The sequence below is a fragment of the Coccinella septempunctata genome, chromosome 1 (genome assembly GCF_907165205.1).
Source record: "Coccinella septempunctata chromosome 1, icCocSept1.1, whole genome shotgun sequence".
Classification (NCBI taxonomy): Eukaryota; Metazoa; Arthropoda; class Insecta; order Coleoptera; family Coccinellidae; genus Coccinella; species Coccinella septempunctata.
In genome coordinates, this window is record NC_058189.1 from 14,727,211 (window position 1) to 14,751,171 (window position 23,961).

At 36.1% G+C, this 23,961-nt stretch overlaps 2 protein-coding genes across 2 annotated transcripts in view; both read left to right on the forward strand.

The window, feature by feature from the left end:
* The window catches only part of LOC123308867 (tyrosine-protein phosphatase Lar-like), a 634,169-nt gene that overhangs the window by 288,774 nt on the left and 321,434 nt on the right, over window positions 1-23,961 (forward strand). The window lies entirely within an intron of this gene.
* On the forward strand, window positions 21,147-21,584 carry LOC123322754. The gene has a single exon (XM_044910767.1). It carries the CDS (start codon window positions 21,147-21,149, stop codon window positions 21,582-21,584), a length of 438 nt encoding a protein of 145 aa, XP_044766702.1.

Below are 23,961 nucleotides of genomic sequence, written 5' to 3' on the forward strand. Positions count from 1 at the left end.
AGTCGGTATTCTTTATATTTTCTGGTATAATGAGTAATTTTATAATCAGAAATGGAAAATATCTCTGACTTCGAAAAATTGGGTACTTTGGCTGAATAAAACTCAGTTTTAAAGATCCTTAAAACTAGTTCATCCAATTTGAACTGAAATATTCAACTGATAGATATTGTTATATATTCAGCTATCAAAATCATATAAGTAAATCAAATAACGGTTATAAGAAGCAATGTTTCATTTGAACGAATCATATATATTTCAAAATAAATTAGAATATTTAATTTCCGGTTATTCTGCACACAGATCACAATCAGACTCACCGATTAATAAAATTCCCCACTTCATACGGTTATTGACAGTTGAATGTCATTGCAGTTTCATCTGATTAGTACAGAAGTAGCACTTCTTATATTCGATGTTTTGTGGTTAAATGGGTTATGTTTGCTCCTGTAACTCTGAATGTCTGAAAAAGAAACCAAGAGAAAATCATTAAATATTCATCACCAACGAAATTGCGGTAACTCATTTATTGTAATATAAATAATAATTCGTTTACCAAATGGAATGGCGGAGGGAGTCTGTGCATGTGTTTCTAATATATTAGCTCAATTTAAATTGTTAAAATGGTATATTTAATGCTTGAAAAAACTTCAGTGTCAAATTATCTTTTTATCTAGGTTCAGAAGTTATTCCTTGGACTATTGTAAGGATATTTTATCCTTTGAATATTTTTGAAAAATGTGCTTTGTTGCTAATATACAGGGTGTCTACTTTTAAAGTGGCCAAACTTCAAGAGGGGATCAGACGACTGATTTGCAACCATAAATATCATATGAGACATGGTCGAAATATTGTAGTTATTCTTCAATTTAACATTTCTTCATTTCACGAAATATTTAAAATTTTTACATAAACTCAATCATTATTCAGTTTTTCTTGTAGCCTCGTCGAATTTGAGCACATATTCGGAAAGGGCAATACATTTGCTACAAGATAAAAGAGTCTGTGTGCAAAAGAAGTCTTATTGCGGGCGTGGTAAGGAGATGCATATGACGAGTCTGAAGTGAACAAAATTAGTACTATTTTTCCATTTTACCATTTTTCCAATTTATCGATGAAAAGTTATAATTATGTACATGTTTTCTTTTCAGTGATGAAAACCTCATTTAGTGTACTTTCGAATGGCATATCAGCTTTTGTGCTAGCTGCTCATCATCTGTCATAATATCATGGCTAACAAGGTAACAACGAGAAGGTCAAAAGATTGGAAAAATAGTACTAATTTTGTTCACTTCAGACTCGTGATATTCATCTCCTTACCACGCACACATTCTCTCTTATCTTGTAGCAAATTTATTGCCCTTTCCGAATATGTGGTCAAATTCAACGAGCTACAAGGAAAACTGAATAATGATTGAGTTTATGAAAAAATTTAAGAATAACCGTAAACATTTCGATTATGTGTTATATGACATTTGTTGTTGCAAATCACTCGTCTGATCCCCTATTGAAGTCGGGGCACTTTAAAAGTAGACACCCTGTATAGAATGAAAAAATTTTTCAATATATAACAATTTATTACTGAAACTTACATGTAACATTCCTTGAACTGAAACATCTGTTGAAAATCGCTACCTCCACCTCGGATGCAACCATCCAATCTTTTCATCAAATCCAGGGGGTTTAAGTCCGAAGATCGAGCAGGCCATACATGAGGTCCACGGGTCCACCTCGACCAATCGAGCGATCTCCGTATGTTTCTCGTGAAAACTCTCGGGCAAATACAATAAAATGAAATGAGCTGGTGCACCATTATGCATAAATCACATTGCCTGTCTTGTAGCCAACATCCTCCAGATGTGGAGGTAGCGTTTGTTCCAAAAAGTCACGGTAAGTCTTCCTCCTTTTCCGCTCTATATCTTCGCAAAAAGGCGATTTTTCAAAAATAATCAAAGGATAAAATATCCTTAAAATAGTCCAGAGAATAACCTCTTGAATTTTTGACGCATGTTTACCTAATATCCTATATGATTCAGACTCAGACTTTCTTCCACTCGAATCAAATGAGACCTTTCGATTCAAAATGTCCCATATTATAGCGAATAATGACTAATTTTTATACACTACGCAAAAAAATTAACGCTTATTCTGAAAATCTCAATTTTAATGAAAATTAACTCTACATTGACTTTTTAACTTATTTTTTATGTTCTGTCGGGAAGGTTTTGAACGAAACAAGACACATTAAATGGAAGAAAAATTCAGGATTTCACCGAATCTTATGTGAAAAAAGAGAAATGAACAATTTTCAAAATACTGAAATGCTGAAGAGTGATTTAATACTTGGTATTTCCACCCCTTGCGTTAATTACAGCTCGGCAACGACGGTTCATACTCAAAATGAGTGATCTTAAAATGTTCTGATCTAATCCTTCCCAGATTTCTCCGAGTTGGATTCCTAAGTCATTAAGAGTAGCTGGATGATTTTCTCAACTTCTCAGCCTTCTATTGAGGTTGTCCCGAACCTGCTCAATCGGATTGAGATCTGGACTTCTTGCTGGCCATTCCATTCGAGAGACTTCAACCTCTTCAAGGTACTCCTGAACGATGCGCGCACGATGGGGTCTGGCATTATCGTCCATAAAAATGAAATTTTCACCAATGTATGGGGCAAATAGCACTACATGCTCTTCAAGAATGTTCCTTATATACTTATCAGCATTCATAGCTCCATAATCGACGACCACTAGGTCTGTGCGAGCAGTCAAAGATATTCCACCCCATACCATAATCGATTCCCCCCCGAAACCAGTAGTATTCAGGAAATTGCACTGAGCATATCTTTCATGTGGACGTCTGTATACAAGGGAACGTCGTTCACAATGGTAGAGGCAGAATCTAGACTCATCGGTGAAGAGAACTCTTTCCCAATCGGCCTCTTCCCAATGGATATGCTCTCTCGCAAAATCCAAACGCGCCCTTCGATGGGCTGGGGTAAGAGCTGGGCCTCTTGCCGCGACACGAGGCCTTAAATCATATTCTCTGAGGCGATTTCTTATTGTCTAAGTGCTAATTTGCACATCATAAGTATGCTCAAGCTGAATTTGAAGGAGGCGAGTGGTTGCAAACCGTTGTCTCAACGAAGAAACTCTCAAGTAACGTTCTTGAATGGCAGTTGTTACCCGTGGTCTACCCTGTCCTGGTGTTCGGACATTCTTACCTGTCTCCCTGAATCGCTACACACTTGTATGGGAAACTCCAAACCTTTCTGCAATTTTCTTTCTGCGAGAAGAAGGGTGGACATAAACATGTCCACCCTTCTTCTCGCAAAACTACCGCTTGGGCACATTCCTCTTGGGTCAAATTGCGTGTTTCGCGTTGCATAGCGATCGAGTGTAGAAAATCAAACGAAAGAAAATCTATTGATCACTAGAATTTATCGAGAACAACTGATTTTAGAATGGAGCCAATACATTCAAAATCTGATATCATTCTTTTTTTATTCATGCTGGGAAAAAACATCTGTATTGAAGAAAACCGTTGAAAGTGGATAACATATGCATGCATAATAATAATAATAATAATAATAATAATAACATATATTTATTTCAACAATTATCATAGATACATATATATGAAATACAGTGATGAAATTGAAACAAATCACAACAGATATATTAGTCCTTAATTGACCGACAATAATTATAAAATCTTCTACATTATAGGGTTCCATATTGATTATGAACTTGCGTAACTTTATCTTAAATAAACGTATATTGTTGATTTGTTGAAGTGATCTCGGAAGAGCATTAAAAAATCGCATACAACTATATTGGCAGCTTTGCTGCGTGAGAGTAAGCGAACATTTGGGGAGGAGGTAAGGCACCATCCTTCTAGTATCGTTCGAATTAGAAAATTGTGAAAAAATATATGGATGCGTGCGAATAAAACACAAAGACCTGAATACAAACAACCCTGGCAGCGTGGGAATGTTGTTCCTTCTGAAAAATCCTTTACAAGATTCTCTGTAGGGTAGACGTAAAATGGATCTCAAAGTCATTTTCTGGATGATGAAAATGCGTCGCGCATGTGGGCTGTTACCCCAAAAGATAATACCATATGAGATCAATGGTTCGAAATTTGCAAAGTAAAGAACCTTCAACACGTCGATTGTTACCTGACGCTTCAAAACATTTACTGCGTATAGCACAGAGCGCAATCTCTTACTTAAATTCTCCACCTGAATATCCCATTTTAGGGTGGCATAATTCTGATAAAAATAATTATCATTGTGAACACCTTCAGTTGTAGAATAAATTTGAGATTTCCATAATGTGCGTTAATTTTTTTGCGCAGTGTATTATCGGTTTCCTCCAGAGTGGTCGGGAGAAAAGTTGAAAAAGATGGAGAATATGTCACTTGTAACCTCGCTTGTAACTGAGTCCCTAGCATTAAAATCGACATTTTATCGATTCCGTATACGATATATCCACTTTAATAAATTAACCTCCTCCGTTCGATGGTATCGTCATCACATTTTTCACCGATGCCGAACGAGATGCTCAGAATCAAATAAAGAAAGTAATGAGATTGATGTTCGCCAGATAAATATAATTTAATACTTCTGTAGCCGTCATATTTTACCCGAAACCAATTTCAGTAATGTTATCGCGGTATGAGCACAGCAGATGTTCCTTCCAGGAAAGTTCGCTCACTGTTTTTTCATCGCTCCTTTCCTTTGCATGCGTAGTTTTTATTGCTGAACCTCCACGTAACGAATAGAAAATTCGTGAATACAGCATAGTGATTCTCCATGGTGGACTACTGCAAGGGGCTTTGTGTGTGTCGAATAAATTAAATTAGTTTGGTCAGGATTAAGACTCCTTCGAGACTTCGAGAAGTTTAGCTGAGTGTTCGATATGATCTGATGAGTACGCAAATAGTAGTTTTTGTAAAAACAGATACTAGACTAGTGTTTGGTGTCGAATAAATTGTTGCATTCAGTTGTGGTGTCAATTCTGAATCAACGTCAATTTCGATTATCTATCAATGCAAAAATATCAAAAAAATCCAGTTTAATTTGCAGAGCTCTTTGAGCTCTATGTGAAATATGAGTTCGTGAATCCTTTGTTCACCACCATGAGCAGTAATTGAAAACACCATTATTTTCCTCCTCAAATTCGTTTATGTGGATCCAAATAACAACTATGATTTTTTGGGATTTTTCAAGGAACACAGATTCTATTTAAGAAGATTGGTACTCCAAAGTACCGATAGGTATATTTTCGCATTGTTTATTTCCTTAGTCCGCCCTTATTCTTATAGAAAATACTCAAAAATTCGATCAGGTATGTACCTATATTTCCTAAACAATATAAATACAAATCGACAATCAAAACCATGGTATTCGCCAAAACATCAAAAAATATTGCTTGTTATGTCGAGATTGTATTCCTCTATAATCTAGAAATACAAACCTCTCATTGACTTCTTCGGGTATAGTACATGTCAAGAAGAAGAGAAAATTGTTATTGGATGAATTGGATCCTTCATTCACTCCCATTGTGTTTTGAAAGATCTTGAGTACCTATCGTCTTAAATTTGATGGACATTATTTGTTTCTTCGTCTATATCAAATATAATTTTCCAACTTTTTCTAGCAAAAGAAAAGTTGAATTTAAATCAACAGCAACAATTATAAAAAACATTTTATTCTATTCTAAACTGTCAATGTAGCTCATCGGTACGCTAAAGTACACGATTTTTGAGCCGTTTTTACTTCCATAAAACCTATTTTATTTTATTTTTCGTTTACTTAATTATATAGATATAACGAATGAAACAATTATCAAATAATAATTACTCACCAGCAAAACAGAAATCCTACAATAATCACGAAAAAATAACATCCAATTCTCTAGTAAAATCACACCGAATGCCCAAAACAAACAACCGACATGAAGTTGGCAGCATCCACACATACACTGCACGAAAAAAATTGGTTCGATATATTTTAAAGTTTATCAAGCTAATTATGCGGAGAATATTGTTCAATTCGTACAATTTGATCATAAAAAAATCATACTCCACGAAATAATCCTTCTCTTTTTCTTTGACAGGCCGCCAGGGGCGGTGGGAGTGGGTAGTTTATGAGACATGATTCGATAACTTTTCTAAATGTATAGTTTATGAGAATTAATAAGTTTTTCTAAATGAACGAGTACCGCATTCTGCTTCTAGGATGCGTTAAACGAATAAAAAATGAATCGAATGACATCAACCTTATATTTTGCAGGGGGTGAGAGGGGGTAGTTTATGAGAATTAATTCGATAACTTTTCTAAATGAACGAGTACCGCATTCTGCTTCTAGGGTGTGTTAAACAAATAAAAAATGAATCGAATGACATCAACCTTATAGTTTGTCAGGGGGTGAGAGGGGGTAGTTTATGAGAATTAATTCGATAACTTTTCTAAAAGAACGAGTACCACATTCTGCTTCTAGGATATGTTTAACGAATAAAAAATTAATCGAATGACATCAACCTTAGAGTTTGTCAGGGGGTGAGAGGGGGTAGTTTATGAGAATTAATTCGATAACTTTTCTAAAAGAACGAGTACCGCATTCTGCTTCTAGGATATGTTTAACGAATAAAAAATTAATCGAATGACATCAACCTTATATTTTGTCAGGAGGGTGAGAGGGGGTAGTTTATGAGAATTAATTCGATAACTTTTCTAAATGAACGAGTACCGCATTCTGCTTCTAGGATGTGTTTAATGAATGAAAAATGAATCGAATGACATCAACCTTATTGTTTGTAAGGCCGTCAGGGAGTGGAAGAGGGTAGTTTATGAGAAATAATTCAATGACTTTTCCTCGGACTTTTCTAAATGAATCAAAAAATTCTTATGAATTTCTCCTATCCATCTATTGGTAATTTTTTTGAATTATTGATCTTGGGTTATTCTGAGGCCATACGTGAAAGTTAGAATTATTTGTTTTCTCAATTTAGGGAAAATCAGGCAATCGTAAAAGGTGACGAATCTGCAAAATTCGAAATAATGCTACCGATAAGTTAAAGATTTATTGACACCCTGTATGACGGTGCCAAGCATAGATTTATAATTTTTATTTTGAATTAATTCCTTGTGGTTACGAAAATACGGAAGTCTGAAATTTTCCAGCACGGATCTGATATATTCGATTTCAGAAATATTGGAGAAAGGTGATCATAAACGGTAACAAAACTTTAAAATTTAAAATCATTCGCTCGATTTGTTCGAGATTTATTGAACTGTGAAATTCCACTCATAAGATGATCATCACCCTGTATATCCCAACAAAGGCACTCAGGCCATTAAAACCTCTTGATACGAGTCCAGACTGATGACATTAATTCATGGTAAATAATGAGTGGAATTTCTCTGGGTGATGACTTTGTTTTTCAGACTATAGGAACCATTTTTATAATTACCATAATAATATGTATGTACCCAGTATTTTCGCTTCGTTCGTTTATTTCTCTTTGATAATAATAATTTGGTTGCTATTGCAATCACATCATCACTTGAACTCTCATCTGTTTCTATTGTTAAACGAAACTAATTTCAATTTAGTTTCTTCGGTGTGTTTACCACTGTAGCTGTGTCGTATTTCATATTTCGTGTTTCACGTTTCTTGTGTCTTTGATGTAAGATGTCTAAAACACTGGTGCGTGCACTTGTCACTTTTTGCAAGCATCAAAATTTCAGAAAATCGGGGATATGGGATCAGTTTCGTGGCGGCGCCACCATGTCATTTGCTTCATTCTATCCTTGTTCTACCAAAGGAAGTCCGATGATCTCGCCGATGATGCTCTCTCGTTTTATTTTGTTTTGCGTTGATATCGAACATCGATCAACGAATTCAAAATATGAACTGGCCCATTTTGTCAGCTGTGATGGAATATTTGTCATTTGCAGTTTAATTTTCGTTGCAAAAACAAATCTGTCAATATTTCAACACTATCGAATAAGGGTTCGAAGGAGTATATACTATTCTTCTTCAAGATAATTTTCGTTTCACAAATTAAATTCATGAGGGGGGTAATTCAATATGATTTTAATAAAGCACAGTTGATTGGTCCAATATCCAATATATTCAGTTGACGGAAAGGGAATTTTCACTATATCTACTCATGAAGAATATTTGAAAAAGAGACTAGAATAGATTTACGTATTTCTGTTTCTCAATACATGCCCACAATTCACATTACGTATTTCCAATACAATTTCTTTGAAATATTGCTGAAGTTGCCATAATATAATATATAGCTATATCCGTCCCGAATTTTCGTTCATGCCTCAAATTCCAACAACACCGAATTCTTAGCTGAAGTTCTTGATTGTCCATACGGAAACTGAACTTACTGAACGACATGTTGAATAAATGAATGTTCTACACCCCTTTCTCGAATCTAATGCATTTTCACACACCAATAATCGCTTATAAATACAACATATTCGTAAGTCGTAGGAAAGTATTCAAATTATTTTCAAATGTCAATTGACAATGCTCTGTCAAATTCTAAACAGCGCTACCTACAGTGGGAAAAACGAAACTGATCCCATATCCCCACGAAATTAAAAACAAAATCGAATCAGTGAATACACCAGAGTTTTAGACATCTTACTTTGATGTGTCTGCCTTACACATCATGAGTCGTTCTTTATGGTTTCGCACGAAAATACCTCAACCATAGATCTCGATTTAATGAATGCTGTTAGTACAAAAAACATTCGAATTAATCGTCAATACCGTGGAACTTCTTCGGAATAACAATCGAATAGTTCTCTGAAATTACATTTTGCATATTATACCCCTAAAAAGGGGTTAGAATTGCAAATCGACTTATGCATATGCAGAGGCACAATTTAATTAACATCGACTGTGGTAAATACAATAGATTCGAGGGGTGCCTCGTCCTCAACCATAGATTATAGTTACACTAATAAGTAAAATGAAATATCGGGCATTCGGCGATGCGATAGCGCAAATTAAACACAACCCTGTGGCATTTCTAGACGCCCGCTCGGTCGATGAATTATGGTCAACCGGGATTCTTGTTCTCCACTCATTAGGCATACCATTGTGTATTATTGCTGGAACGTCTTGAGGGGAAATACTATTCTGGGCAGTGTTAGTATTCTTCAGATCTTGGGGTCGGTGGGAATTAATACAATGACGAAAATACTTTTTGGTGTACTTCCATGTCAAAAATAAAGTAAGTGTACTCCATTCACTTTTATTTCAGCACTCGGTTGGCCATGGAAATTTGACACATTCCTTTCTGTATGATACGAAAATGTGGGGTTAGGACGTTTGTCAAAACATTTTTGGGTTTCAAATCAGCGCTATGTTGTTAGTTTCACGTAAAAGTCTCACTAATTACGTATTTAATCACAATTTCGAATCACTTCGAAAAATGTGAAGTCGACAATATGTGACGAACTTAATTGACGTTTATACAAACTGATTGAAGGCATACCTCTAAAGGTATAAGACAAGTCAAATGAAAAATATGAAACTTTTTTGGAACTTATTCTACGATAACATTAATCGAAAATACTGTAATAACTTTTCGCATTCGTTCATCCTTAAATAAAATTCTCAAATGCCACCACTTTTTTGGCTTTCCCAACAAAAGAAATTTCTTTGTCATCCTCTTTATTCACAATTTAACTGATTGTGGCAGCATTCAGCGAAAATATAAGTCTTTAGATTCAGATGAAACATTATATATGTTTTGAATTTTACTCTCTCTTTATATTTCATAAAATCATTTTAAAGAGAAGCCCACCATATCTCTTCAATAGATTGGTTTACAGAGCTGACGTTCATAATATCAACATACGCCGTAGGAATATATTGTCATGTCCGCGTCACAGAACTTCTACTTTTAAAAGAAGTTTCAGTTACAATATTTGCAGGCTGTACAACGGTATTCCCGAAGTATTCCTGATAATTTTAAACTGTTGAGTCAGAATATTTTTAAGAAAAAGATTAAGGCCTTTCTCCTGGGGTCCTTGTTGGTGTGATTTCTTGGCAGTTAATGGGATTTTTTTATTTTATTGATATGCTCAAATTATTTTTTTTTGTTTTTCTTATTTTCTCCTTTTGTTTAATTTTGTATACATATTTTTATTTTTGTATAAGTTATGTTGTACACTTGTATACTTCAAGGGTTAAGTGGTAGAGCACCTTTGGGTGAACTTCCCCTTGGAATTTCTAGTGAAATGAAGATGTTGTTATTATTATTATTATATAAATTCTATAACATTGAATATGTTAGCTACCGCCTGATATATTGTGGATTTTAAAATATCAGGGTTACCTACTACACTGCGCAAAAAAATTAACGCACATTCTGAAAATCTCAATTTTAATGAAAGTTAACTCTACATTGACTTTATAACTTATTTTTTATGTTCTCTCGGGAAGGTTTTGAACGAAACAAGACACATTAAATGGAAGAAAAATTTAGGATTTCACCGAATCTTTTGTGAAGGAAGAGAAATGAACAATTTTCAAAATACTGAAATGCTGATAAGTGATTTAATACTTGGTATTTCCACCCCTTGCGTCAATTACAGCTCGGCAACGACGGTTCATACTCAAAATGAGTGATCTTGAAATGTTCTGATCTAATCCTTAACAGATTTCTCCGAGTTGGATTCCTAAGTCATTAAGAGTGAGTGTGAATCCCTGTTATTGGGTTTATCCTGTTGGGGTTCCAGTTATGTAAATAAATAAATAAAGAGTAGCTGGATGATTTTCTGAACTTCTCAGCCTTCTATTGAGGTTGTCCCAAACCTGCGCAATCAGATTGAGATCTGGACTTCTTGCTGGCCATTCCATTCGAGAGACTTCAACCTCTTCAAGGTACTCCTGAACGATGCGCGCACGATCGGGTCTGGATTATCGTCCATAAAAATGAAATTTTCACCAATGTATGGGGCAAATGGCACTACATGCTCTTCAAGAATGTTCCTTATATACTTATCAGCATTCATAGCTCCATTATCAACGACCACTAGGTATGTGCGAGCAGTCAAAGATATTCCACCCCATAACATAATCGATCTTCCCCCGAAACCAGTAATATTCAGGAAATTGTACTGAGCAGATCTTTCATGTGGACGTCTGTATACAATGGAACGTCGATCACAATGGTAGCGGCAGAATCTAGACTCATCTGTGAAGAGAACTCTTTCCCAATCGGCCTCTTCCCAATGGATATGCTCTCTCGCAAAATCCAAACGCGCCCTTCGATGGGCTGGGGTAAGAGCTGGGCCTCTCGCCGCGACACGAGGCCTTAAATCATATTCTCTGAGGCGATTTCTTATTGTCTGAGTGCTAATTTGCACCTCATGAGTTTGCTCAAGCTGAATTTGAAGGAGGCGAGCGGTTGCAAACCGTTGTCTCAACGAAGAAACTCTCAAGTAACGTTCTTGACTGGCAGTTGTTACCCGTGGTCTACCCTGTCCTGGTCTTCGGACATTCATACCTGTCTCCCTGAATCGCTGCAACATTCTGGACACACTTGTATGGGAAACTGCCAACCTTTCGGCAATTCTTGTGTATGTCCACCCTTCTTTTCGCAAAACTACCGCTTGGGCACATTCCTCTTAGGTCAAATTGCGTGTTTCGCGTTGCATAGCGATCGTGTGTAGAAAATCAAACGAAAGAAAAACTATTGATCACTAGAATTGATCGAGAACAACTGATTTCAGAATGGAGCCAATACATTCAAAATCTGATAATATCATCTTTTTTTATTCCTGGGGCCCGATTCTCGAATGTGTAGGAATTAGATCCTATAGGAACTTGATCCCATGCTTTCAGTTCCCATAGGAAATCATAATTTGACGTGATACCTATTCTTGAATTCGATGGAATAGTTTTTCCTAGATGATTGACAGAGTGAGGTTTGTCGATGATAGTATCTTGTCCTTTAACGAATACACCAATGAAAAAGATGTAAATTATGTTGGTAATATGTAACATATTCTGTGGTATGTAGTTCTGAGGTTATGTTATTTTGTCATTGAACTGAATGAAAACTTCATGATATTGTGTTCAATGTGTTTCGATATATTTTCATTACTTCTTGTTCATAATACATAAGACAGCTAAGAAAAAGGAATAGAAACGGAAATAAAAAAGATCGAAGGGGGGCCAGTATTAGTAAGGAGTATGAAAAAACTTCTCAATGAAATAATGAAGGCGTCTGAGGACTCAAGAGACTTGGGCCATTGGCGAAAAGGCATGTACTAAATAATTATATATGTACATATATTATTAAGTCAGCATTAAGTTTTCAGATTACATAGTTTGATGAAATGTTATTTCTTGTTGAGTTTAATCATTTACTTATCAGATTCTTGTTTTATCGTTACATATAGTCTTCCTGTTCCTCAATTGTTGTATAATAATTTGGTTTACAATGATAATATACGCTGAATTTTCTCTCTCTACTGTTTGTTTTGTTCTCGAACATAAAAAAATATTTCAGGATAAGGGGTGAAATATTCATAAAATGTGATGAAAAGAATATGTTTGATATAAAACTGTAACATCCAAATTCAGAGGAAATTATTCCGTTACGGTGAGATGATTACTTTTCCTCACGTCACATTTTGAAGCTCCCTGAGTTGAAAGAGTCTTTGAATATTTTCTGTTGTGAAGAAAATATTTCGAAAGTATTTTGTGATTGTTATGATGATCAGTTATCGTTGCGGAGTTTGCAACGCAGCTCGTTCCATGTGTTGATGACGACCAGCCAGGCACATTTTAGAAGATTGAATGAATGAATATGTTCCTACTCTTAAATTCCGAAAAAATATTGATTCGCGAAACTGTTGAAATGAAAACATAAACGTCAAACGACCCTTTAACATCAAATAATATTGATTTTCCCAGTGGAAAAAGCTCATTCCCATAGAAAAAACCATTGGAAGCAGTTCCTATGAAATGTAAAGGAATATGTTCCCATACTTCAGTTCGAGAATACAGAAATTGAAAATTCCATGGGAAATGTCATTTTTTTCCTATGGGATCGCATTCCTACACATTCGAGAATCGGGCCCCTGCTGGGAAAAAACATCTGCATTGAAGAAAACCGTTGAAAGTGGATAACATATGCATGCATAATTCTGATAAAAATAATTATCATTGAGAACACCTTCAGTTGTAGAATAAATTTGAGATTTCCATAATTTGCGTTAATTTTTTCGCCCAGTGTATTTGAATTAGCGGACTTGAATTCTAAATAGCACTTCCTGAAACCTGCCTTCTCTCCTTTTCAATCACTTTTGTAATATTAATTGATATTTGTTGTGGCAACGGCGTTATGCCATTAACGACATTTCATGAGTGCCAACCTTACTCCGTTCTAGTTACAAAAACTTGAGAAAATTATTGCTTGACCAACCTAGTGCTAAAATAAAAGTGAATGGAGTTTACGAGGGAGAATAGTTCTCATCTTTTTTATAATATCGGATAAGGATTGAAGTAGATGTTCAATTTCACCCAAGTGTTTTTGATACAATCGGAAATTATTTTCTTTTTGGGGACTTCAATGATTTGTATTTCCAGCTCTTGCCTCAATGCAAGTATGAATTTGTGAGGGCATCTTTTTTTCTTTTTCCATTCTTTTTTTAGGGTGTCTACCTAAGCTTTTGTAGAGCGATGTAAATCGAGTGATTTTGAGGATCGCTAATTCATCTTTTCTTCATATCCTCCAAATGGATTAATGTCGGCCGTATACCTCTTCTTGTCATCATTCTACCCGAAAAAGTGTTTCTAGAATGTAACATTTGTTTTTCGAAACCACTGACACTTTACGAAATAGAGTCACCAGTACGAAGAGCAGAAAAATGAGTTTTCACTTATAACTTGAAAACAAAAAAAGATAGAGGGATGCGGTTTCGGCCCTTATCGATATTCCGAAATGCGAGGTCGGAAACGTGCCATCCATTTTACCCTAGCTCTTATGGTTACAGAGCTGCCATTCAATCCCATCGAAATTTGCCCACCCTGTTCAATTTATCAGGATTCACCCTGTATACGTTACAATTCAATGGTATCAAAAACAAACTCTCTAGTCTCGTAGTGTACAATTTATAGTATAAAACGATGCAAATTTTAATTTAGGTGACTGTGACGTCACGGGTATACATTTGATCAGATTATGAAAAAATTCTCTTATGATGAATAAAAAGCTTTTTGAATGTTTGTGTCGGATATGGCCGATTGTATGCTGCGATTGTACGCACAAGCGAAGCTTGAGGGTTATTCACTACGAATCCTTGACCTCATGAATGCGTAATTTTCATCCTCCGATCCTGACCCCTATTCCTGTTTCGGAAGAGCATCAAAGAGGACCATAAATCACACAGAAATCTCTTAATTGCAACGATCGCGGAACGCAAAGAACACTGAATGTTCTTCGATACAGCAAGGTGATCTTTTGTATTTAGCCTTCAGAGCGTAGTCCTTAAACATTGTCGAAGAGAGATGAGAGATCAGTTACACAAAGAGAATATCAGATTGTGAGTTCTTTGGCAATATCGCGTACCTCACTCTTCCTCTCCCTTGTAATGGCCCTACCGAATCGTATTATCTCCAGCAAATATTCCTTCGTCTCATCTCCCGGGGAGTAACGTAACTACGGAAACCAACAGTCTAGTGTTCTGCGGAATTTGTTCCCCGGCAAATCGTATATATCAAATTACGGAATGTTTTGATGTCGGTTTTGGGTAATATCTTTTCCCATTATTGGAAGAAACGGGATTCGTTTTGTTCTTGACCTTGATTTCCTTTGTTTGCAAATGAATCTCGTTCAGAGCGGAGGTGCAACTGTGGAAACAGGAAATGTCAGAAAGATTCAGGGAGTAACAGTCGCCTCTTATATGAATACGCCAAGTTGGATTTCGCCAAAGGTTATATTTTTTACTGAAGTCTAGTGCCGAACTCTTAGAATTTTTTATTAAAAGGGTTTAGGCAAAAGCAGTTTCTCGAGTTTCCTACGATGAATACTGTTTGAATTTCTGCTAGGTGTGCCTGCTAAATTATTCATATTCGCCTTCCTCTTGGAAATTCTGGGTATTCACTATTTTACTATTTTATCGAAGACTCTTTTTTATAGCTCTGGACGGATTAGAATACATTGCATTTAAATTTTGGTCAGGTTCAGAATATAATATGTTGGCAATACAAGTTAATCTCTTTATATTACTGCTTGCTCGTTAAAAAAAAATTTTCTCTATTATAGTTGGGAAGCCCAAGAGGGGAATTCGGGATTTGCTCGAGCGTGTCAGATTAATATAAGGGGAGATCCCTTGGACCCTGTAAAGTACCTCTATCAAAAACTAGACCTGTATATAGGGGGAATTGTCTAAGACAGCCTGTCACAATAGTAAAAAAAACTATCATTGTACAGGGTGGGCAAAATTGGTGATACCTGAATTACAACTCTTTCAACCCAACGAGATAGAGGAAAATGCATGGCACATTACGGTCGTCTTTTTTCGAGAAACTAATAATGCCATCAACTGCATTACCCTTATCTTTTTTTGTTTTCGAGTTATAGGTCAAAATTAAAATTTCAACTTTGGTCATTATCTCCGTTTCTGTTTAAGCTAGGATGTTGAAATGAAAACATTATACAGACACTTTTTTGATAGCAATCCAGTGGCGTACTTTGATTTCTTCCAACAGGTATATTTGCTGAGCTATAACCGAGGCTATAACATAAAGATATATTTTTTCTTATGAAAACAGTTGTTTAAAATGACTTAGAAAGATTGAGGGTAATGTATAACATATTTCTGAAACGGTAAAAAATGGCGATTCTTTCTAAGTCATTTTAAACTACTGTTTTCATAAGAAAAAACACAACTTTATGTTATAGCTCAGCAAATAAACTCATAGTACGCCACTGGATTGCTATCAAAAAAGTGTCTGTATTGTGTCTTCATTTCAACATCCTAGCACAAACAGGAACGGAGATAATGACCAAAGTTGAAATCGCCCTAATTCAAATTTTGGCCTATAACTCAAAAACAAAAGAAGATAGAGGAATGCAGTTGATGACATTATTAGTTTCTCGAAAAAAGACGACATGAATGGTACATTCATTTTTCTTTTTTTTTTTTTTTTTTGGTGTAGCAGGGGGAAAATCTGCAAACAGACGAACACACCCTCTCCTGAGGGGGAACAGTGTGGGGATTCTCACTCTCCGAGCTCGAGACCCACTAAAAACCCTTAACTGCTTCTTCATAGGTTCCGGGCATTTTGCCTATTAACCAGTTGACTCTTATGGTTTCTGGACTCTCACACGATCATAGTCGTGTTGATATTTGTATGCTGCCTATAGCTTTTATAGGTTAAGCTCTTCTTTGGTTACATTTAAATCCTTACCTGATCTCTGGGTCTTCGGTAGTAGGTTCTTGATCTTCTAGCTTCTTCCGTTGGATCGTAGTCGACTAATCTTCGTAGTTCCTCATTTGGATGTTGTTTGGCTTTGTCGAATATCCTTTCCGCCTTTCTCTTCATAAATTCTTTAACTGGTTCCCATTCCAAGTCCTTGTAGATTTGTTTGTTCCTAACAAACCAGGGTACGTCCATCGCCATTCTAAGGAGTTTATTCTCAGTGGCCTGTATTTTCTTGATGTGGGTCTTGGCTGCGAAGCCCCATGCCGCCGATCCATATGTGAGTTGTGGTCGCGCAATTGTTTTAATCATCGTCAACTTGATGTTCTTATTCATATGACTTCTTCTGCCTATGAGTGGATAAAGTTTACTCATTGCGGCTTTTGTTTTATCAACTGCACATTTGATGTGGTTTTTCCATGTAAGTCCTCTGTCAAGCGTCACTCCTAGGTATGTTGCTTCATTTTTCCATTCAACCTCTTCTCCATCAACTTCAAGGTTTTCTTCCATCCTCAATCTTCTCTTTTGCAGTAATATTGCTTGAGTCTTTCTTCCATTGATTTGGATTTTCCATTTGATGCACCATTTGAGTAATTCATCTATGGCTTCCTGCAGTCTCTGGTGTATGATCTCTGGGCGTCGATGTCTGAACGCTATTCCTGTGTCATCTGCGTACAATGTGAGCATATTTCTAGCATTCTTCGGGATATCATAGACGTATATTACATAAAGCAGAGGTCCAAGTACCGATCCTTGAGGCACTCCCGCTTCCAATTGTCTGATTTGAGAGGTTGCTCCATCTATTTTCACATAAAAGTTTCTATTCCTCAGATAGTTCCTTATAATCTTGCATAGCTTGGTCGAATATCCTGCTTTTTTCATCTTGTAGATTAGGCCTTCGTGCCATACTCTATCAAAAGCTCTCTCGATATCCATCAGAACTAATCCTGTGGCCTGTTTGGTCTGCATTCCTTCAATGACGTATTCTATGAGCCGTAGTAATTGGAGTTCAGTCGAGTGTTCTCGTCGAAATCCAAATTGTTCGGGTGGAATTATCTTCAACATTTCTGTTTCCTCATTCAGCCTTTTGGCGATAACCCTCTCGACGACTTTTCCTAGTGCTGATAATAGGCTGATTGGTCTATAATTTTGAGGAAATTTCCGTTCCTTTCCAGGCTTGTTGAAAACTATCATTTCTGCAGTTTTCCATCTCTTTGGGTAGTATTCGGTCCTCATCACTCCGTTTGTTATATTGGTCAAGGCTGCTATTCCTTTTCTAGGCAATTTCTTCAACATATAATTCGTTATCCTATCTTCTCCTGGTGCTTTCCGGTTTTTCAGTTTCATTATTATCTCTTTGATTTCTGTTGGTGAAGCCGGTTTTGGAATGATTTCGGTTTCCGGTGGTTCCATCATCAGTTCTTCGTTTGCCTCCACTTCTTCTTCTAGATCTTCATTGTCATCATCATTTCTGTAATTTATTCTGGCTTCTCTCTCAATTGAGTCGGCAAGTGCTTCGGCTTTTTCAAGTCTCGTATATACCATTCCGTTTGCTCCATGCAGTGGAGGTATAACTGTCCGTTCTCGTCGTAAGCGTTTTTGCATTTTCCAAGCCGAGTGATCTATTGTATTCAGTTCCCTTAATCTCTGGTGCCATCTGTTATTACGCAGTTCTGTTAAAGCATTTTTCAATATCTGACTATGCTTATTCAGTTTCTTCTTGTCTTCTTCTCTTTTTGTTGTTCTGTAGATTTTCCTGAGTCTTCTGTTCTTTTTTATAAGTTCCTTTATATCCCTTGGCGTATCTCCATGTGAATGTTTCGGAATTGGTTTCCTTATTCTCTTGGTGCTTTCTTCATAGGCTTCTTTTATTTGATTTTCCAATTTTTCAACTGCTTCATCTAATTCATCCCGGGTGTTTATTTGGGGAATTTCCGTGATTTTCTCCTGAAGTAAATTCTTATATTTCTCCCAGTCTGTGCGATCCTTGGTTTGTGTCTCTTCTTCGTTTCTTGGGCCATGTCCCACTATGAATTCTATGGGATTGTGGTCTGAAGTTCCGTCTTCTATTGTATCAATGCTGATTTCTTCAGTGATGTCTTTCATTACGACAATGTCCAGTACATCGGGTAGTCCATTTACTCTTGGTATGTAGGTCGGTATATCAGGTCCTATCACAACTGCATTAAGTTTTTCAGCATAAATCTTCAGTCTTCTCCCATTGGTATTTTCCACCCTACTGTTCCATTCCTGCGATTTGCAGTTAAGATCACCAATTATGATTTTCGGGTGTCTTCCTACTAGTAGCATTTTTAGATCCTCTTCCAGCATGTCCTTATCCGGTGATTTATAAGTCGAAATAATCTTCACTTGTCCTCGATTGGTATTCACAATAATCGATATTGCTTCTACTTCTTGACCATTGAATATTTGGTCGAAATGGTGATCCATATTCCTTCTAGCCAGTATAGCAACGCCACCTGTGCTGTTAGGTCTATCATTTCTGTAGATATCGTAATTGGGAAATGCTATCCGAACGTTGGGGTTAAGTCTTGTTTCTTGGAGAGCTATGACATCCGGTCTCTTCTCTTCAATCAGTTCTTCGAATTCTGGTCTGCGGGCTCTCAATCCTTCGACCTTTCTCTTTCTCGTTGGGTTAAGAAGTTGTAGTTCAGGTATCACCAATTTTGCCCATCCCTGTACATACCCGAGCGTGTCAGATTAAGATATGTGTAGTTAATTACCTGTTGCAAACTTTGTATGCTCTTAATCTGACAATTTAAGCGTGACGAAAATGTGTGGAAGGGTGCGAAACTCGCAAAAAAAGTCACGTGTACATTCTCGAGCGCGGTAGCTTACTTTTAATTTGAAGCTAATGATTCAAGAATAACAGAAAAAATATTATCTGAAAGTTTCAGCGAGCCGAAACAATAAAAATTGGTCATAAGTGTCACAAAAATCAGTTTTTTTGAATTGTCTCCTCTCCTGGGCTTCAAATTGTTTTCGCATTCATTATAAAAGTTTTATAGCATAACATTTTCTACAAATTTTGTTCGAAGAATTTTTTTCTATGTTCGAACGTTTCTGAGATATATGGCGATGAATGTACCTTAGACCTTGGCCTTTCGCATGTGTGGCTAAGCTCCTCGCCTTTATCACCCTCTAGCTCAAAAACGGTTAAGGGTATGAAAGATTGTCGGAAAACTTGCTTGAGACAAAATTTGTATAGAATTTTATTATCTTCAACTTCCATAATGAATACAGAAACGATCAGAGGTAAAGAAAGGAAAATATCCTGAAAAAATGCCTTGTTATAATCTTCAAACTGTCAGATTAAGAAAACCCCCCTAATTATTGTCAGATTAATGGGTCAACACGTCTGCAACACCGAGATTAACCATCTGTTGAAAATCTGACACGCTCGAGTATGTATACAAGTCGAGTTTTTTTATGCATTTTCAAAAGATCACGGTGACCTTGCGTCACATCCGAATTATCAGTCTCCTGAAAAGTAGCTTCCTTTGGGTCCAATTAACATATCCTCTAAAAATCTGACAGGCTTGAAATTTTTTTTTACCATTTTCAACCCGTCCGTATGGCCAACCCCACCTCGCAAACTGTCAGACTAACATGAATTTATTATCATAGACACGTAGGGCATATACAGTATCTTAATCTGACACGCTCGAGTATGTACACTTGACGATTTTTTTTACAACTTTGAGAACCTGCAGACGCTTTCCCTGCCGCTGAAAGTACATACATAGAACCTTTTTTTCTTTCTACCATCTTACCTTCAAAATTCACTTGGTCTCCGCGACGCTCGAGTAAATCCCGATTCAACATCGTGGGCTCCCCAACTATTAATTGAGCAGAATCAGTTTCAGAGAATTTATTGAAATAAGTTTTGTTCGATTCATTTGTACAGGGTATCCCAAACAATATGTTCCGTGCGGGGATCTCGGAAATAAAAGTCCGAGCAAATCTGATGTGACATTTTCGAGAATAGTTAAACCGTGGCCTCCTACTGTCCTTCGTTTTTGAGTTATCAGCAAAAACTGAGACTTTGACGACTTCGTCGACCTTCGAAAGCCACCTTTTCGAGTAGAATCTAGTGATATTAGGCGGAATTTTTTTTTCACTTTCATATTGAAAATTATGAGGCAAAGCTCTGAATACAAATCATTATTAAACAACTATACCCGAGACTAGACTTATTTTCACTAAAAAAGCAGTATTATTTTTCATTTTTTGTCATGATTTTGCAGAGTATTACAATCAGTTATGACATAACAACTAATTGAAGCAGTTCTACAGTAATTTCAGCATTTTTAGGACAATACACACCTTTCAATGCATCAAATTCTATACGCACCATGATGTTTTCTATGAAATCTAGGTTGACGAGCATAAAACATTCCAATATAAAAAGCCTCGCGCAAATGTTGCTACTTTACCAGGTAAAAGGCGTGAGAGTTTTTACAAAAATTAAAAAGTCATATGCTATAATTATGATAATTTTGAAGGTTTACCTTGTTTTTTTTTAGCTGAGAAATTTAAATATCTAGAAATCACAAACTGGAAATAAACAGTAGATTGGAAAGCACATTGAAGATATACCATGCCATGAATGAGAACTTCCTGAGTAGGAAAGAAATATCAAGAAGTACTAAGATGAATGTATACAAAGCGATTTATAGACCAATACTTACATTCGCGTGCGAATCGTGGGTACTTGATAGAAGACAGAAAAGCAGGATGCAGGCAATGGAAATGAAATATCTAAGAAAAGTGAAGGGAATAACAAGGATGCACAGGGTGAGAAACGATCTTATCAGGGAAGACATCGGAATAGAACCTCTGCAGGATTTTATAGAGAAGAGACAATTGAGTTGGTGGGGACATCTGAATAGAATGAATCACGAAAGACCTGCTAGAAAAGTATGGGAAGCAAAGGTTACGGGAAAAAGAAGGCGCGGAAGACCGGTTACTACCTGGGACAAGCTAATGGGGAAGATAATTGGAGAAAGGGGACAAACTTGGGAAAGAGCAAGGAAGATGACAGCCAACAAGAAGGAATGGTCGAAGTTCGTTTACGAGGGAAGAATTTAATATTTGTTTTTGTTATTATACCCTACACCATTTCATGGTAGAAGGGAATCGATTATATATATATATATATATATATATATATATATATATATATAGAAATCACAAAGCTAAATGAAAAAACTTAGTGAACATACTTCTCAGAAAATATATTTCTGCTCAACATCATAATTCTCAACCGTTTTCCAGATATTTGCGGTCAATGTTTCACTGCGTTTAAACTTGGAATTTTTGTTTTTATCTTTGAATAGATATGGATTATATTTTTTTTATAACATCGTTGAAGACGACGGTTTTCAGTATTCTTTGTTTCATCTGTTTTGCACTAACTCTTTTACTTTACGAAATACCCACTGGACATCGAATTTGACACACCCTGTACATTTGATCTGATCACAATGGATCGTGGATCAGTTGTTAGTGCTTCGCGTCGCCCATCTTGATCTTTCCATCCCTTTCAAAAACGACCAAATACATGGGAAACCCATTTATAACATTTGTAATTTTAAACCTCAATAAAACCAGCTGAGCTTTACCTAAGCGTTGATGCTTTCGTGATGTTGAGAAATCGCCCTATTTTATAAACGAAAGTAAAACATTCGAAGAGGTAAAATCAACATTTTTTACTGATTCTTCGGTTGAGGTCTTATGGAAACACCATTCATTTTCCATCGATTACCATATCTTTATTTGATTAGCTGAAAAATATTTCAACAAGGAAAGTGGAATCAAAATCAGAGTGCCTAATGATGGATTCGTTAACCTCTGTTACTGAGGACCCGCTATACCATCAAATTTGCAGTCACGGCCTAGCAATAACACCAGTTTTTGCATATTCATCGAGGAAGCCTGACAAAATAAATTAGCCATGGTGAAACCGACATTCATTCGTCTTTCTGAGTGCTCCTTTTGAAGCTCCGCTTTCCGTTAATTTTACTCCCTCAGAAAAAAGTATCCGCAACCAGTTTCAGATGAAACGGAATTTTCCCTGATAATTTCCACATGATTCTCTGCTCCTCCTCTTGTGTCGATGTTTTTCTTTAATCTGGAGCATTCGTGTTTGCGGATTACTTTGAGATTCATCTCGGAAAATTCATTATTCAACTTGGCTAGCCGTGATAACCGAAATTTGTGTGCATATAAAATTTTTGAATTTATTACAGACATACCAAGAACGATTGAGATAACTTCATGATATTTCATGCATCACATAAAATTTGATGAATTCGGAAACCTGTGTTGGAACCGTCTATTTACTAGAAAGGTTTTTAGTTTTAGTTGTGGAGTGCATAACTTGAATGCGACGGGAAAGTCCGAAAGATAAAAAGAAAACGCAGATCTCATGTTGATTTGAAGAAGGTGTATTGTAAATTACTTTTGGAGATGTACTTCTTTTTTATTTTATGTTTTATGGTTTGTCTACATGTCATCCATATGCAATGTTGCATTGTCATCCATAAGCAATGTTGCATAGTAAACAGATGACAAAAATTGAAGCTGAATAATCAAGTTATCTGATACATATTTTCTGTCCCTTCAAATTATAAACTGAGAATAGTAACTCTAGTTTGTAAATGTAATGTAAATTTTACTGTAACCAATTACTAATCGAGTTAATAATTAACTGATAGAAAACGGGAAAAATGTCTCTGCTCATTTATGTCTAATTATTATTTTATAATTGCTGAAACTGAAATCCCAAAGAGGGTTCTCAGCTAATATAACACACCCCTTTGTAGTGAAAATTTTAAATGAAATTAAATAAATATTATACTCTATAAAATTTCTGTTCAAATATAACACATTATACTGAGATTACCTCATCTAAGTATCCTTAATGAATTGTCCTTTTAACTTTACTCACTGTGTTCAGTTTCAATCTTAGAACATAAATACATGGAATGGACATTGACGTGCTATGAATGTATTTGTTGTGATACAAATATTCGATTCTTCTCTGTATAGCGCGACACTACGGCAGTGGCGTAAAATAAATGAATTTATTTAGCTCCTACCTTTTTTCACGGAAAATTTACGTGACAATGATGTCAGATTCAACTATCTCAATTGTGATTGGCGACACTAAGCAACTATCTCCCTCCAGTCTTTGGACAATAGTGTCTCTTGATACTTGATACGGATTTCTTAATAGCGTCTTATCTGACACTTCATAAATTGGAAATTCCTCAATACTGTAACCAATTACACGCCGCTTCTTGAACTCATGTCATTCAAATCTGTCCTCTAGATTTCCTTCAACATGTTTTCTATCTTGTTAGGGAGGATCAATTAGTTATTATTAATCGAGAATAACGAAATTATTTATGCAACCCCTTAAGAAATATCAGGTAAGTAATAAGGAAAGTTATTATGAGTTTCC

Excerpts from the sequence above, each read along its gene's own strand:
- LOC123322754 (XM_044910767.1), top strand. The coding sequence starts at position 21,147 with ATGAATGTATACAAAGCGATTTATAGACCAATACTTACATTCGCGTGC.